The sequence below is a fragment of the Cebus imitator genome, unplaced genomic scaffold, assembly GCF_001604975.1.
Source record: "Cebus imitator isolate Cc_AM_T3 unplaced genomic scaffold, Cebus_imitator-1.0 Scaffold309, whole genome shotgun sequence".
NCBI classification, from domain to species: Eukaryota; Metazoa; Chordata; class Mammalia; order Primates; family Cebidae; genus Cebus; species Cebus imitator.
This window is the reverse complement of record NW_016107624.1, coordinates 1,310,849-1,328,801: the sequence shown is the minus strand read 5'-3', so window position 1 is coordinate 1,328,801 and position 17,953 is coordinate 1,310,849. Positions and strand designations below refer to the sequence as shown.

At 44.4% G+C, this 17,953-nt stretch overlaps 2 protein-coding genes across 2 annotated transcripts in view; both read left to right on the top strand.

Annotated features, from left to right (window-relative positions):
* The window catches only part of LOC108285879 (V-type proton ATPase subunit B, brain isoform-like), a 40,858-nt gene extending 24,772 nt beyond the window's left edge, over window positions 1-16,086 (top strand). The window contains 2 exon segments of the mRNA XM_037729533.1: window positions 15,128-15,310; window positions 15,407-16,086. Coding sequence (XP_037585461.1) covers window positions 15,128-15,310; window positions 15,407-16,086 — 863 coding nt within the window.
* The window catches only part of RAB14 (RAB14, member RAS oncogene family), a 24,206-nt gene continuing 21,250 nt past the window's right edge, over window positions 14,998-17,953 (top strand). Inside the window, exon 1 of the mRNA XM_017503312.2 lies at window positions 14,998-15,432. The gene's annotated coding sequence lies outside the window, so the exon portion shown is untranslated. The remainder of the gene's footprint in view (window positions 15,433-17,953) is intronic.

Genomic DNA, 17,953 nt, shown 5'->3' with positions numbered 1-17,953 from the left:
AAAAAAAAAAAAAAAATCTAAATAAAGTGGAAGACAAAACCCACAAGTGAAAAAGGAAGAGGGAATTAGGAGGCAGACACACAGGGAAGACCACGTGAAGACACAGGAAGAAGACAGCTGTCTACAAGCCAAGGAAGAAACCAGCCCTCAGAAGAATGCAACCCTTGGACACCTTGATCTTGGACTTCTAGCCTCAAGAATAAAATAATTTTCTGTTGTTTGAGCCACTAGCCTGTAATATTTGTTATGGCAGCCCTAGTAAACTAATACAATGACCAAGGTGAAATTCCTGTCTTCCAGCAACTCCTAGCCTAGTGGGAGAAGTGATTAATAGAACAATGTCACTATAATGCCAAGAAAACTGGGAGAAGTCCTGCAAAATACAGAAGCAAGGTACTTCAGAACCTAGGGGGAGCAGGACATTGCAAGGCCTGGCAGGTATCACAGAGGACGTGGCTTTTGAGCTGGGCCATGAAGGATAAGAAACAGAGAAAAGCAGGCAGATGGGAGAGATAGGGACTGTTTCTGGGGGAAATACACAAGCAAAGGCCTGGCCGGTGAAAGTCTGTCCTGTGTCAGATTACAGCAGCAGTGCTTTCCCCAAGTACACGCTTTAGGAGGTGGTGCAGATGCAGCTGGAGGTGTGTGTTTGCTGTCAGTTTCATTCGTCAGCTGTTCCTGATCACTATTGGCCATCATGGACGGTTATTAAGCATGGGAGTAACATCGTTGGGTTTGCTTTGTAGAATGATCACTCTGATGGTCCGTGAGGCAGGAGTTGAAAAGTGATGGGCCGGGTGCAGTAGCTCACGTCTGTAATCCCAGAACTTTGGGAGGCTGAGGCAGGTGGATCAGCTGAGGTCAGGAGTTTGAGACCAGTCTGGCCAACATGGCAAAAACCCGTCTCTACTAAAAATAACAAAAATTAGCCAGGCATGCTGGCATGCACCTGTAGTCCCAGCTACTCGGGAGGCTGAAGCAGGAGAATTGCTAGAACTTGGGAGGCAGAGGCTGCAGTGAGCAAAAAAAGAAAAGAAAAAAGAAAAGTGATAGCCTAAGAGCTTTTCAGTCCACAGAAATGTTTTGTTTCACTCAGTTATTTTTTTCAAAATTAATTAACTGTGCTAACAGTTAACAAATTATAAACAATTATAGGCATAATTATAATTTATATGATACTTAAAATATATGGTTTCTAATGTAATTTCTAATCATAAACATTATAATTAATTTTCCAATAAATTAACATAACCATGTTAATGTTAATTCTGTTGGTTGATTTATAGGTATATTATAATATTAGTAAATTGGAAGAGCTCTTAAAATCTTCAGGTGTTTTTTTTTTTGAAACTGAGTCTCACTCTGAAACCAAGGCTGGAGTGCAGTGGTGTGATCTTGGCTTACTGCAACCTCTGCCTCCTGAGTTCAAGCAATTCTGTCAGCCTCTCAAGTAGCTGGGATTACAGGTGCACACCACCACACCTGGCTACTTTTAGTATTTTTAGTAGAGGTGGGATTTCACCACGTTGGCCAGGCTGGTCTCAAACTCCTGACTTCAGGTGATCCACCTGCCTCAGCCTCCCAAAGTGTTGGGATTCTAAGTGTGAGCCACCAACCCGGCCAATTTTCAGGTGTTTTAGAGATCTTTTAACAGATGTTATGGGTTGAATTCTGTCCCTCCACAGAAAAAGATATGTTGAATTCCTAACTCCCAGTACCTTTGAATCTGACCTTTTTTGGAAATGGGGTTTTTGTAGATGCAATTTCGATGGAAATTAAGACATGGTTAAATAAGAGTAGGGTGGGTTCTTGATTCAATATGACTGGTGCCCTTATTAGAAGAGGAGAGCTGGGCACAGTGACTCATGCCTATAATCCCAACACTTTGGGAGGCCAAGGTGGGTGGACCACGAAGTCAGAAGTTTGAGATCAGCCTGGCCAACATGGTCAAACTCTGCTCTACTAAAAATACAAAAGTTAGCCGGCTGTGATGGTGGGCACCTGTAATCCTAGATACTCCAGAGGCTGAGGCAGGAGAATCCCTTGAATCCGGGAGCTGGAGGTTGCAGTGAGCCGAGATCGCACCATTGCACTCCAGCCTGGGTGACACAGTGAAACTGTCTCAAAAAAAAAAAGAAGAAGAGAGAAGAGATACAAACACAAGGAGAAGATAGCCATGTGACGATGACAGGCAGAGCCTAGAGTGATACAGCCACAAGCCAAGAACAACAAGGATTGCCAGCTACCACCAGAAGCTAGGCAAGGGCAAGGAAGGAATTACTCAGTCTCAGAGGGAGCATGGCTCTGCTGACACCTTGATTTTGGACTTTCAGCCTCCAGAACTATGAGAGAATATGTTTTTGGTATTTCAAGCTACCCAGTTTATGGTAATTTTATTATAGCAGCGCTAGGTAGCTCATACTGCAAGGAGCCTATATTTCCTCCTAACAAGTGGCTGCTGTCCCATAAGGTACTCCCAGGAGGTACATCTCTAGCCAGATGACATCGCTCACCCACCTAAGGTACAGATGCTACAACAGAGGTCCAGAAGAGAAAAGATGAGGTCTCAACTAATGCAGTAGCTCCTGGGAGGGACTTCAAACTGGGTTAGCTTGTGAGACCTTGGACAAGGGCTCTGTAGGAATGTGTCATAGGATAACTCAGGAGAAGCAATGTGTTCCCGGGAATGCTATCTGATAGGTCTTTGGAATTGGTAGGAATGCAGGCTTATCCCTCCTTGTTCTTAGAAATAGTCATTCCTTACTTCATGAAAGAGGATGAACTAGTATTCATTATTAATATGTTATATTTTGTACACTACCATGAACCAGGCCCTGTTTTGAGGGTTTTATTATATACATGTGCCATTTAATCCTCCTACAATGCTATGAAAATTCTCCACTTTATAGACAAGAACACTGAGGCTCAGAAAGGTTATGGGACGTAGATTTTAAGAAAAGAACAGGATTTACTCAATGCCTCTGAGGTGTCTGAGCTGGCATTTTAAGGATGCACTCATTGAATCCTCACGAAACCCTGTGAGGTAGGTGCTTTTATGATCTCCATAGTGTTGGGCGCGGTTGTTCACACCTGTAATCCCAGCACTTTGGGAGGCCCAGGTGAGCAGATCATGAGGTCAGGAGTTCAAGAACAGCCTGGCCAACATAGTGAAATCCTGTCTCTACTAAAAATACAAAAATTAGCCAGGCGTGGTAGCATGCACCTGTAGTGCCAGCTACTCAGAAGGCTGAGGCAGGAGAATCACTTGAACCCAGGAGGCGGAGGTAGCAGTGAGAACAGATCATGCCTTTGCACTCCAGCATGAGCGACAGAGTGAGACTCTGTCTCAAAAAATATATATATATATGATCCCCACAGTATGCCCTGCACCATTCAGATAAGGAAACTGAGACTCAACAGGTCAAATAATTGCTGAAGCTGGATGAGGGATACAGCAGTCTGTGCTTTTGTCTGTATCTAAAGTCCTTGCTCTAAAAGAAGGCATGAGCTTGTTGGTTGAAAGTGTTTTCAATTTTTTTATTCATTCATTCATTGATGAATGCTCTTTATCGTCTTATGTATTTTGGAAAGAAGGCAGCTGGGCGTAGCTAAGAGGACACCGGCCCAGGTGCTGAGAGACTTGGGCTCTGGTCTAGTCTGGGCCTCAGTGTCCCCATCCATGACATGTGCGGCTGTAATGGCTGATCTCGAAGGCCCTTTCTTGTGCCAAGAGTCTATAATTTTGTGATTCCCCAGCCTTGGGAAGAAGTCACCAACTAATAGTATTACAACAGCTCAAAATGCTAATTTGCCAAGATCTCAGCTGAGGATTTTAATCCAAGTCCACCTGACTACAAAGCTTCTTCACCCTATTCTGGGTTGAGAAAACAGAGGAACTGAAAAAGAGACTGGGGAATCACTGTTGCCACACCGGGTGTGCGCAGCAACACAAATGGGACCAGTAGCCACAGGCTGGGAGCTCTGGCGGCAGGGCAGGCCTGGCGTGGGCCTACTGCGCCCTCTGGTGGAGCACGCCTGAATCGGCTCCCTTTCTCGTAGACGAAGGGCTGCAGGAAGCAGGAAGTGGTTTTCCCAATAGTTTTGGAAACCACTGACCCCAGCTATTGTCCTAAAATGTAGGCGACTTGAAGGTATTTGTCACTCCTCCGTGAAGCCCAGCTGCCCTGTGTTCATTTACTGATGAAACTAATTATATTTTGTTTCTGTTTTTATAACTTGCAGATACTTAGGCCAGGTAAAAAGCAGTGAACTCACCAGAAAAGGTACCTTTCCCCTTCAGCTCAGGGTGAGGGAGGGCAGAGGTTAAACCTGTAAAATAGAAAATAAATATAGAGACAGGAAGAAAATCTCCTTCCTTCATGCCGCCTTTTCTCCTTAGCTTTCTCTTCAATCTCTGGACAGGAAAAATATCTTTGTCAAGAGCAAGAGCCAGGCGTGGTGGTTCATGCCTGTAATCCCAGCACTTTGAGAGGCTGAGGTGGGTGGATCACTTAAGGTCCGAAGTTCAAGACCAGCCTGGCCAACATGGCGAAATCCTGACTCTACTAAAAAACAATACAAAAATTAGCCAGGTGTGGTGGTGCATGCCTGTAGTCCAGGCTACTCAGGAGGCTGAAGCAGGAGAATTGCTTGCACCGGGAAGGCGGAGGCTGCAGTAAGTCCAGATCGTGCCACTGCCCTACAGCCTGGGTGACAGAGCAAGACTCTGTCTCAAAGGAAAGAAGGCCGAGGAGTGCAAAATACTTTTTAACTTAAAAAATGCTTTAAAATTATGTCCAGCTTCATTTGTCACAAATACTATACTCTGAGGATTCTAAAATAACTTCTAATCCGTACTGAAGCAATGCCCAGAGTTGGCCTTGAAGGCTGTATTGTGAGCCTCCTCCAGGAAGGCACTGACTCCCTGGCATGGAGAGCAGAGGCTGGGAAATGACTGGGGGGCTAACAGTGGAGGGGGATTTTACACACATTTATAACCTTCACAACAGTCTGATAAGCGGAGGACCACCATACCTATTTTACAGATGAGAAAACTGAACCCCAGAGAGATGAAGATGCTTGCCCAAGTCTCAGAGCTAATAAACTGCAGAGTTGGAATTTAAATCTCAGAGAAACAATTGATAAGGATTCCAAAATCTGGTTTCCAATCTTAGCTCTGAGCATGCTTGCTGTGTAGCTGCTGGGATATCTGTTTGTTTGTTTTTTTAATCTGCATTATGAGGTCTCAGTTAAAAGGTATCCATAGTCTCTTCCCCATCTGCTGACATAAGGGCCTCTGCCGAAAAATGGGAAGGTGGTCACTGAAAGGCTTTAGTGGACAGGAAGAGACAGGAGCCCAGGTCCGAGCCCAATCATTGGTCATTGATGAATGAGTGCATGGCTAACCCAGTGGCCTTTCCTGAATCTCACAGCTTCACCAGTAGCGCATACAGAACATCAGAGGCCTCAGAGATTCCCTTATCCAGCTGTTTTTAAAGTTTTTAAACAGAAGTCCAATTCATAAAGCCCTTCATATTTTTTTGCTATGGGTTTTTTCTTTTGGTGGGGAGGTGGCTGTTGAGAGAGAATGGAAGAGGGGATAGAGCTCCATCTACTTGAACTGCCCTGGAAGACTGTGGTCCTTTGGTCTGAACAAGAAATTGAACTGAAAAGATCAAGTAACCTCTCCACATTCCAGATAGGAAAAATGAGGCCCAGAGAGGGGAAACTACCTACCCAAGGTCACACAGCTGGTTTAAGGTAGTCCCAACCTCAAGCTCTCATTCCTAGTTCAGTGCTTTATCCACCTCACCTCCATCTGGGCTGGATGCCCAATTAATTATTAATAGCAACTTTTACACCTGAAAGTATTGATTAGCAATGTCAGGCTACTAAAATGCCATCACCTACTTACATTGTAGCTAAAGAACCTGTTGTGTGAGCCAAATCGCTCAAAGTTTCAAGGCATTTTAAGACTTGTGAGTTTTTTTGTTTTGGTTTTTATTTTTTTGATGCCATATACTTTTTTTTTAATGGTAAAATACACATAATATGAAATTTACCTTCTTAGCCACTTTTAAGTGTACCATTTAATAGCATTAAGCACATTCACATTGTTGTGTAACCGCCACCACTATTCATCTTCAGAACGTTTTCATCATCCCAAACTAAAACTCTACTCATTAAATGATACTTCCCCATTCCGCTGTCCACCAGGGAACCACCTTCTAATTTTCCGTGTCTCTGTATTTGACTATTCTGCGTACTTCATGTAAGTGGAATCCTGTACCATTTGTCTCTGTGACTGGCTCATTTCATTTAGCATAACAGTTCAGCCTTGTAGTTGCATGCGTCAGAATTTCCTTTCCTTTTCAGGCTGAATAACATCCCATTCTTATCAACAATATCCCCAAATGTGGCATGTATCACATTTCCCTTAACCATTCATTCCTCAGTGGACACTAGGATTGTTTCCACATCTGTGAGTGGAGTTAATAACATTACTTACCTTGTGGTGTAATTGCAAAGACTGAGTGAGGTAAAAGTGGTTTACACAGTGCCTGGTTATGTACTAAAAAGCTCGGCAAGTCATTCCTGTGGGCAGAGAGGGGGTGAGATACTTTATAATGTGTTCTTATCTCTCCCAATACGCTCATACTGGTATTGAAACTCTCTCATAGAAGTGTGGTACTTTATAGTTTACAACCACATTCACGTCGGTGATCCCATGTGCACTCCTAGCCCTTCTCTGTAAGATTCACAGGACGGGTGCTGGCATCTCCATTTCACAGAGGATAAAACTGAAACAAAGAGAAAGCCCCAGATCAGCCAGATGTTAGCAGCTTTCAGTGGCTGTCTATCTCTCTGGCTCTTGGGGAGTCCACTGTGGTAGATTGGGTTACATTTATCTATATTCACCTTCCCACAGGAGAATTAGGCACCCCAATCCTATCAACATGAGGCTGTAAGACTCGCTCTGGCTAATAAAATGTGGGCGTGCTACTTTGGGGCAGAATCTTGAAGACTTAGGACGTCACTCCCTAGGTCTCTTTTCCCTCCACCGTGACATCTGACAACGTTCCAGAGAGAGAAAGGGAGAGACACAGAGAGGCAGTGTGCTCGACCAGCCTGGGTCCTAAAGTGAAGATGGTGTGGGACAGGGAAGCAGTTGACACATTATGGTCATAGAGAGGGAGGAAGAAAAACACCTTTGTGATCAGGTTTAAATCCACAGACATTTTGGAGTCATTAGTTACACAGTCAAACCTAGCCTCTCCTAACTAACATATCTATAAAGGCAATATCCTCTCCTGAGAGTAGGGATTTATTATATCAGACCCTAGATAAATCTTGACTGGTCTGTGGTGCGTGCGTGCGCGTGCATGCGTGCATGCGTGCGTGCGTGTGTGTGTGTGTTCACGGCACAGGAAATATGAGAAAGTGAAGGCCTAACCCAAATTGTTTTAGATGCTGTGCAGAGAGGCCTGTTTCTCATTCTTCCTTCCTTCTCCTCAGTTGTTTGTATTACTCTAAAGAAAACTTTTTGGTCTCTGTTTAATTCCATGATAGCAGATAAAGGTTTTCTTCTTTCCTATTTGGGGAAAAGGCTTTCAGGAGCCGTGTATTGGCTTGTAGAAATAACTACAGGAGCTTCTGTTTCCTGAGTGTTTATTCCCTACCAGGCACTATGCTATGAGCTTTTCACATTCTGCCTCATTTTCTCTTAATAATTGGCATAGGTATTAAATACTGCTATTTCCTGATTTTTGAGACAAGGAAATGAAGAATTAAAGACCTTAAGGAACTTTCCAAAGCCACATAGCTACTAAGAAACAAGGCTGGGACTGAAATCCAATTACAGTGTCGGATGATTTCTGACTTGTCAGTTTGGGTCCCTCTGACAAAATATCTCACCCCCTCTCTGCCCACAGGAATGACTTGCCAAGCTTTATAGCACGTAACCAGGGACTGTTATTTGTAGGCACTATTATGCTTGCTTCCTCTGCTATTTCTCTCCCCCTCTGCTAATTCTAAGCCCCACTCTTTGCTCACCATGGATGGTAGAGGGGAACCCCCTTTCGCTAGTTCTGGTTTCAGTGAGGAAGGATATTTTTCTGAGCACATTCCTGGTTCCTCTTCATGCTTTATCCATTCTTGGAAAGATGAAGGATTGTAAATTTGAAAATGCCTGGTCATTCCCAACTTAGCACTTCTTTTGACAGAAGTGCTCCTTGGCCCTGCCCCCTTCAGCAGGAGGCCTCCCCTAGTCTTTGCAGCCCACTTCTTAGGTTCACTATTAGTGGTGCCCTTCAGCTACCAGCCCTAGAGGCTTCTTCTCCAACCTGGCGACATCAGCAATTAAGAAAATATTCCAGCCTCCCTCTGCATCTTTTTGTTTGGTTTCTCAACTTGTTCAGAATTCAGACAAAGCAGAGGAATGCTATTTATTCAGAGTCCCGCCTAGAGCCCCAAATGGGCATCCTAAGGGAATTACATTGGTGAGAAAGTTTTCATGGTCCACTGATGGTCCCTGTCCTCACCTTGGTGGCCTCAGGGTTTAACTCCAATCTCCCTGGACCTGCATCTGTCTTTTAGGCAATGAAAGGTGGTATAGCAGAAATAGCTGGTTGTTTCTCAGTATCCATTCTTTTCTTCCCTCATTAGTAATAATCCTCCCCAGGACAAAGACCAAATTTCTCTGCACCCCTTGCACCTAGGTGTGACTGTGTGATCCACCAATGGGATGTCAGCAAAAGCAATAGGTACGACTTCTGGCTCATACACTTAACACAAAGGCATGTACTATATACTGCTTTTTCTCCCCCTCCTGGTGTTAGCTGAAGTAAGTATTTTGAACCATGATATAGAAGCATGATTTGAGGGTGGCAGTGCAATCAACAAGGAGGAACTTACATCTTGCTGCCTTCAAACTGCTATGTTACCTCTGTACTACTTACTCAGACCTTCATGTGAGGGAGGAATAAATTTCTATTGTGCAAAAGCCACAGTCATTTTTTAGTCTCTTGGTTGCAGCATGTGAACCCATGTATTCTAAGTAGATACTCAAGAAGTGCTTTCCAACTGGGGAAGGGGTTCAGGGCTCTGCGAGGAGCCTAAGTGTGTGTCTGATTCACATGGATGAGGGCATTAGTGAATAAAGGTAGGAAAGAAGGACCAGGCATTTGTTAAATGCTTGAACCATTCTAGATATTGTGTCACATACTTTCAGTTACACTTTCCCAGTTGATCTAAACAACACTTCCATGTGTGTATGGGCGAAGGGAAAATCTATTATCTCATTTTATAGCAGAGGCTCAGAGAAGTTAAGTGATTTGGGCCAGGTGCAGTGGTTCACACCTGTCATCCTAGCACTTTGGGAGGCCAAGGTAGGTAGAACTCTTGAGCTCAAGAGTTCAAGACCAGCCTGGGCAACATCAAGAAACCCTGTCTCTACAACAACAACAACAAAATTAGCCAAGTGTGGTGGCATGCACCTGTAGTCTCAGCTACTGGGGCCTGGGGGCTGAGGTGGGAGTATTGCTTGAGCCCAGGAGGTGGAGACAGCAGTGAGCTGATATTGTGCCATTGAACATGACAAAGTGAGACCTGTCTCAAAAAAAAAGAAGTTAAGTACTTTGTCTAAGGTCATACAGCTAATGAAAAGCTCTGCTGGAAATGGAACTGAGGTCAGTTTGAGTCTCAAAACCATATACTCTCCTCCATAGCATACCATTCCCTCATTAACTCCCTCCACCAAATACAATACTATATTCTACAACACAACAAAATCCTGCCCCTGTTGGGAGACTACTCTCCATGGGTCTCATGTTCCTGCACATCTTGTGAGCATAGGCAGAACTGCACAACTGCCCTCTGTCCTAAACTGTCTTTCCAAGGATGTTTATAGGGCAGTCTTGGAAGTTAGAGATAGTGTTTCCTTCTACAGCAAAAATAGATATAATTACTTCCCATGATAAAAAATGTGATTTCCTTAAGCTCAGGGTTCTTCTATAACAGAATCCACTGTGTGTGCTGGTACCGCTCCTATTACCACCCATAGGTCTTTGGCACAAAGAGAACTACTGCACATATGCCGATGTTCATGCTGCTTGCTGTGCTGTGAATAATACAGTCCTCTGTCTTTGACTCAGAAGTCTCACAACTTCTGCCTGTATCCATGAAACTGGCAGGCTGGCTTGTTAGCTTGCAAGTAGAGTAAAATCTCAGTTCTTAACAGCACCTTCATCATCAGTTTAATTCAGTTGTGTTACATCACGCATGCTTTTAACTAGCATTATTTCAACTAAAGGTACAAGGTCAGAAAAAGCCATAAAGAAATAATCTAGATACCAATCTCCCTTCCCTTTTTCTGAATAAGTGCATGCCTTGGCGCGAGCATGCAATGAAAGAGTTAAATCTGTATTCTCAGTAGGTCTCAGTTCCACGTGGATCTCATGGTGTGCTCTAAAGTTGAATCTAAAGTTGAAAGATGTTTACCGAGCCTGTAGTCCCAGGCTGAGGTGGGAGGGTGGCCTGAGCCTGGAAGGTGAAGGTTGCAGTGAGTCAAGATCACTGCACTCCAGCCTGGGCAACAGAGCCAGACCCAGTCTCAAAACAAAGTTCAAAGATGCATATTTTTTTCATGTAACATGGCCTCTTAAATTGAAACCACCCACTTCTGGTCATCAGCCCAAGGAATGGTTCAATGACAATAAATGGGTCTACAGTGTGGTGCTTTTCCTGAGAAAATTTCAAGCATGCTTTTTACCTTATAATATGATTTGTTTGTTTGTTTGTTTGTTTGTTTGTTATGGGCCAACTTTAGAATGTCATGTCCTCATAAACTATGACACTAGAGGATATTTTTTGGGACAGGGTGGCATAAGGTATATGGGGAAGTGAAAGGGTACTATTTCAATGGACATACAATTTCTTTTACAATTGAACATAGAGTATACTTATTCTTACATTGATGCATCACCTTTTTTAGTGTCATAAGTTGATCTAACCCTTTTTCATACCCAGAGACTAATGAGTCTTATGCCCTTGATTTTGACTTCTTTGTCAACCTGCTACATTTTGAAGTATATTAATTGCCATTTCTTTTTTGGTTATTGTCGACAGCCATACCACCATGACCGCACCTGATCTCAACTTTTTTTGGTTAAACTAGCTTTTTAAATTTCTGTTTAATTAAACTATGTATCGCTGGAGGTTAATCAGCTACATTAAAATATATTGGTTTTTTTTTAATTAGGTAGAACACACACATGGTAATAAAATTTATAGTACAAATTATCTTAGTTCTGCTAACTCTTCAATACCACTTCAGGAACTGGGACTGCATTATTTTAAAGCCTGAATGTGGCTTGGTGGCAACTCCAAAACCACTACACAAAGACAATGTAAGCACAGGGGTAGGAGGGAATCTCCAATTCAAGATAGGCTGTGATTCACAATTCACTAGCATAAGAAGAAAATGAACACATAAAATTAAGCTCCTCATAAGGAGATGAATTAATTTGGTTAAAATAAACACAATGGAGAGATCTGAAAATGACTTTACTTGTTTGGGCTCTGGGAAGAGATGAAGGATAAAGTAACATTGATTTTTTCAAAACAAATTATAAAAACACAAGCAGAAATGAAGCCAGAGCAGGTGGCTATGACAAAAAATCTGCACCTGAAGAATCCCATGCATCTCTCCAGGAATAGGTGACCCCCCTTGCATTTGCTGTATCTTCCAGCAGACTGCTAGCTTATGTCACTATGCCACACCCCTCTCTGATGGACACTTCTTTGCTGTAATCCAATCTGGGGCTAGAAAGCCAAAGTGGGAGGAAGGAAGGGGGGAAGCAACTTCAGCCCCTCTCCTAAAGCCATCCAAAAGCCCCTGCAATGCTATCTCTCTCCATTTGTGTTCTCTTTTGTGTAGGAAGCAATGGGGCAGAGCAGATCAGTGCTGCCCCAACAGACAGATAACGAGGGAGTTGCCAGTCCCCTCTTCCTGCAGGAACACCCAATCCTTACTAGATTCTTTTGGAGCCCCTCTCCCCCGGTTCTAGAAGAGGATACAGTTCCCATGCGGGGAGAGAAAGAAGGGGTCTCCTTCCGTGACATTACAATTTCCCTAAAGGCTGACTTCCCTCCCATGTCTCCAATCTTTCTTTCCACAGATTACTAGTGATGGTGTGTCTGTGGGGAGGGGTTGGAAATGGGGAATAGGTGAGGAAGCAGTGGAGCGGAGGTAGAAGTTGGTGGAATGGCTGGTTTCTTCAACAACTGCTCTTCAAATGCCCTGCTAGAAGGGAGCTGGCTCCAGCCACCGGCAGTTCTTACAACAATGAATGCTGGCTCCTCGTGGACTTTTTGTTTTCAGTTTGGGCTTCAGCAACAGATCCAAGACAACAGGAAGAGGATGTATACATGGAATAAACCCCTCCCAACGTCTAGTCACATAAACATACATGTCTTCTTTACCCTTCTGTTACAGTTTAACAAATGTTGGTACACGACTTCATTTTCTGCACCTTGCTTTTTTCCCTCCAGGTATTTCTTAGACATTGTTCCATATCAGGACATATACATGGGCTTCATTCTTTTTGATGGCTGCACAGTATTTCACAATATAGATGTACTATAATTTACTATTACGGCTTTCGAGTGATAGACATTTCATCTGTCTCCAGTCTTTTGCTATTACAAACAATGCTACAGTGAATATTACATGTATGCATCTCTTCTTATGGAAACAGTTTTTTTAAAAAAGTTAAGTAGAAACCCCAGTGGATGTTTAGCACCCAATGGACAGTCCCTCTTAATTATGCAGCAACTGGTCACATACACTCTCCTAACTTTGAAAATTCTGGGATTTATTACAAGAATTGACCATTTCTACTGTCTTTAATTGCATTGCTTAGCATGTGACGGACACTCTGCATCCACAACAGTGTTTCTGTTCAAAGCTGCATCAAAGTGTAATGTCTTTCACATCGGAAAGCAGCAATTAGGGATCTACATTTAAGCTAGTTATTGCGCTGCAAGTGCAAATAAGGGAGGAAATAGAATAGGGCTTAGTAGAGCCCCAAGGTTACATGTGGCCAGATTCAAGTCCCAGCCAACTCTCACCTAAACGACTTTAGATCTGTAGGACACTCAGCTTTTTCATTCATAGAAGGAGGTAAATATAGTACTGTCTTCATGGAGATGAGGTAAGAATTAAATAAGAAAATATGCATGATTCTTAGGATAGTTCCTGGTACATAGTAAGTGTCGAATAAATATCAGCCATACATACAGCTCTCCCTTCAGGCGACAGTTGGATATAAGAAACTTACTAGCCAGGTCTAAGTTCATACCTGGCAATTAATGATCATTGGCTCACAGTTTTCTCCTTTACTTGACACAGACCAATTTCTTAATTTCAAAAATATTGAAGTATGACAACAAACTATACTTATTAAAGAATATGGAAATAAAAGCCTAGACCTAGGGTTGCAAAGGGATTTCAATATCACCTTATATTAGATTATTATGTAACAATCATTCCCATTTCTTATTATATGCCAGACATTTTGCATATACTATCTCATCTAATTTTCACAAAGATCCATGTGAGAGAGATATTAAATTTTCATATTGCAGAAAAGACTGACAATCTGAGAAATCAAGTGAGATGCACAATGGTATGCCATTAGATTATAGAGCAGGAATTCAAACACAGGTATCTCTGAAAATATGAGATGTACAAACTGTCACACACTTTTCCAATGAAATCTCACTTGCTCGTGGCAGAACCAGTTCATAAAAGGTCCTGAATGCTAAGAGGAAGATTTAATGGGGGGCGGGGCGGTCACCTTATCTATTAGGCACAGTATGCACAGTGCTTAGGGCCTCTAATACTTTTAGGGGCCAACGAAAATGAGTATTTATTTATTTTAGAGACAGGGTCTCCCTATGTTGCCTAGGCTGGAGCGCAGTGGCTGTTCACAGGCATGATCCCATTGCTGATCAGCACCGGAGTTTTGACAAGCTCTGTTTCCGATCTGGGCCAGTGCATCCCTCCTTAGGTAACCTGGGGGGTCCCTCCCTCCTGAACTTAAGCGCGCACATCCCATCTATTGGCACAGTGCACTCACTACAGCCCAGAACTCCTGGGATCAAGCGATCCTTTCTCCTCAGCCTCCCCAGTAGCTAGAACTACAGGTGCAGACTACCAGTCCTGGCTTATGTTCTTTTAAAGTCAGAAGCAAAAAATAAACTCTTAGGTCAAAGAAAATATTTTGTTATATAATATTGAGATACCTTCTTTTTATCAATGTAGTTGTAAAATATAAGTTAAATATTTATACATATATTTAACTTCAATATGTGTGAAATATATGTGTGTGTATAATGTACAAGCCACAAGGCAAAAGTGCCCAGGGCCCAAGAAAGTCAAAACGTGGCCCTGCACCCAAACTGCACGAAACCTTCTGGGACAGTGATAATGGCAGAGCAAGTTGGAAGGTGGGAGGTGGTAGGCAAATTGTGAAAAATATCACATTTCTCTCTCCCTGTCAAAGGCACCCCCAAAGTGAGGTCGAAATAGAGATGAAATGCAGGGCCATTTCCTAGCTGCATGATCTTGGGGAAGCGAGTTGACCAACCCGAGTGTCAGTTTCGCCGTGGATACAATGGGATGCGTGGCTCCAAGATTTGTTGAACAGGGACCTAGCCTGGCTTGTTCACCGCTATATACGAAGCACATAGCGGTATCTATAGTAAATGCCCCCATAAATACACGTTGAATGAATGCAGTAAATGCTTGCTTAGCACGGTGGCCAGTATACAGTAACCGTCCAATAAGTGGTCAATGTGGCTTTAAAAATAGTTTTAAAATCTCCATGAGCGAAATCCTACTCCTCGAAGACGCAGGCGCACCCCATCAGGTTCCACGCAGACTTGCGCAGTAGCGCCCCCAAATAGGCGAGGACACGCGACTGCGCATGTCCTTTCCACCTTCCCTCCAGGCGTGAGAGCCCATGGGGCGGACCTCAGCGGCGGCGCGACAAGTCCGGAGGTGAGGGCTGAGGAAGGGGCGTGGCTAGCAGGCCGGCCTCAGCCACCCTCTTCCGGGCTCCGCCAGCTGCGCGCGCATCTTCTCCCCCTTCTTTTGTGGTCCGGGCCATTGCGAGGGTGACAGGAAACCCTGTGCAGGGAGCGCCGCCATCTTGGGCCAGCCCGAGGAAGATCCTGAGGGAGCCACAGGAACAGTCGCCGCTGCCACCGCTACTGCCGCCGGCGCGTCTGCATCTCTCGGCCAGCCCGCGTACCTGCCGGGGCCTCGGCCGATAGCCCCCGCCCCCTCTCCCGCTGCGTCCGCACTCCCGTTCCTAGTCCTGACGCCCCCCTCCCGCCCGGAAAGCTGCCCAGCCACCAGCAACCCCCCAGGTAACCCGGGCCTTCCGCAGTGTCCGGCCGGCCGTTGCCTCCTCTAGCCAGGCTCTTCAGAGGGGCGGGTGTGGGGACGGCGGAGACTGGGCCGCAGGCGAGCGGCGCCCCAGGGCCAGGCCCCGTCAGGCAGCCGCGAGCCCGGGGGTCGCCGGTAAGCGCCGCGGCGCCGGCCTGACAAGACTCCCGGGCCGGAGCGGTGGTGTCCCCCGCGCGGCTCCGGCCCGAGCCTCCTGCCCTCCCCACCCCGCGGAGCGCTCCGAGGCGTGCAGGGAAGGGTGTGTTCCGGCCTCGCCTTCCCCGCCTTCTCGGCGCGGCTGGGCAGGACTGCATCTCCCGCAGGCCCCCCCTCTCCTCGCCGCGGTTCCCCGCGGCCGCAGCCCGCCCCCGCAGGGTGTACCCACGCGTGCCGCGCCGCCCTGCAGCCCGCGAGCCCCAGATGTGGCGGTCCCGTCCCGTAGGCCGCGTCTGGCTCTGAGTACAAAGGCAGCTCTTCGCAGCCACCCGGCGTCTCGGGGCAGCTCCGGTGTCCTTGTGGAAGTGGGGAGCCCGGCCCTGCGCTCGGCCTGGAGACGGGGTCTGTGCGCCGGTGCTTGCGAGGTCCTGGTGCTGGTGCGTCCCTGTGAGGCCCGTGGACAGCCTGTGCGGCCCTGAACCTGCAGAGCATCTAGAAGTAATGAAGAAGAGAAAGTTGTGGTATTTCTGGGATTTAAGAGAAGACGACAGAATTGGAGTGTTTTAAGGGTTTTAACTGTGAGCTAGGTACAGATTTAGGTGCCGTTGTATTTATCTTGCCCCGCGTAGCCCTTGGGGATAAGTTGTCTCCACTTTGTAAGTGAGGAAACTGAGGCCTGAAGTTGTGATGTGTGTCTGGCTGATGATGGTATATACAAACTGGCCTCGGCTCACAGTGGATGGTGGTTTCCGTACTGCGATAACAAATTAGGCCAGGGTTACAGACATGACCATTTAAAATGTAGCTACCACTTAATTCCTTTTTTACTGTGTTCGCATTGAATGACAGCTGATTACTCCTGTATGACCTAAAGTCTATAAAGTCAGCCACTACACTAGCAGATCCTCATGCTCACAAACCCCAAAAGAGAGATGCCAGGATTTTAATTTCGTATATGAAGAAGAAACGGATTCCAAGAGGACAGGTGCCTTCTTGGTGATTCCACAGCAAGTGTCAGAGCTCAGATTTGAACTCTTGCAAAGTTTACTGCTCATTTCGTTACTACCCCAACTGTCTTAAAAATTCTTTCATTTTTCTAAGATAAATATTGTAGACGAACCAACTGCCTTTTATTTAGATTTCATTGTTCAGGACAAACTTGACCTTGGGATAATCCAGCTTCTACCCCATTGTTCCCCCAAGCCTTTCCAAATTTTTTCTTCCAAGTTCTGCTTAGGCAGTTTTACTTGATCATGCCTAGAGGTATGCTGTGGTTAAGAGTTTTGGAGTCACACTGTCAAGGGCTCCTCCTCCAGTCCTTCCACTTCTTAGTTAAGTGATCTTAAGCAAGTTACTTAACTTCTCGGACTCAGTGTCCTTAACTATAAAGGGGATAATTGAATCTGCATCTTAGAGTTGTTGCTAGGATTAAATGGGGTTTAAAGAAAGCCCTTAGCACGTTGCTTGGCATATCCTAAATGCCCCAGTGCCTGTAACAGTGCCAGGCACATAGTGGGTGTTTAATATCTTTTGAATGAATGAGAGAGGAGCGTAGCTTTGGAGAGCTACATGCAGAGTTAAACCTGGACCTTAATTCTAGCTCTGCGTTTTGTGGTATGACCACAGGTAGATCACTTTGGTTTCCTTATTTTTAAAGTGAGTTTTTAGGATTAGAAATTGTTTATAAAGTAGCTGGCATGCCTTAGGCCGTCAATACATGGCAGTTGTAAAGATGTAAAACGTTAGACTCTAATAGCTATTAAAAAATGTATTGGAATTAAAGCTACATCTTAAAAAGTTGTTGCTTTTTATTATTACAGTTAAGCTTTATCATTGTTGCATACTTCAGCTTTGCAACAGAATTTGGAGTGTTCCTACAACTGATTTTTATCAATATCAAATATCTTTGCATAGTCACAGTAAGATACTGTGTTAGTGGAGGAAACTTAAGGTAAATAAAGTGTTAAAACTAGGGCTTTTGAGAGAATATTTCCTGTTTTTTTAAAAAAGGCTTGAAACATTTTTATGTGGTTAAAAATGCCAGACATGGCTAAAGACAACAGTTTACAAGTAGAAGTATTAGGGATGTTATACTTCACTTTTAAAAAGCTTCTTATTCTAGACAATTTTAAATATATACAAAATAAAGTAGTATACTGAGCATTCATACACCTATCAGCTTGTGTCAACAGTAATCAATCTTACTCCATCTATGTACACTTGCCTTCTCCCTGCCAAATTATTTTGAGGCGGATCTCAGACACAATATCATTAGTAAAATTTTCACTATTTTAATCCTTTTAACTTTAGCAATAAGTGCAGGGGTTTTTTGTTTTGTTTTGTTTT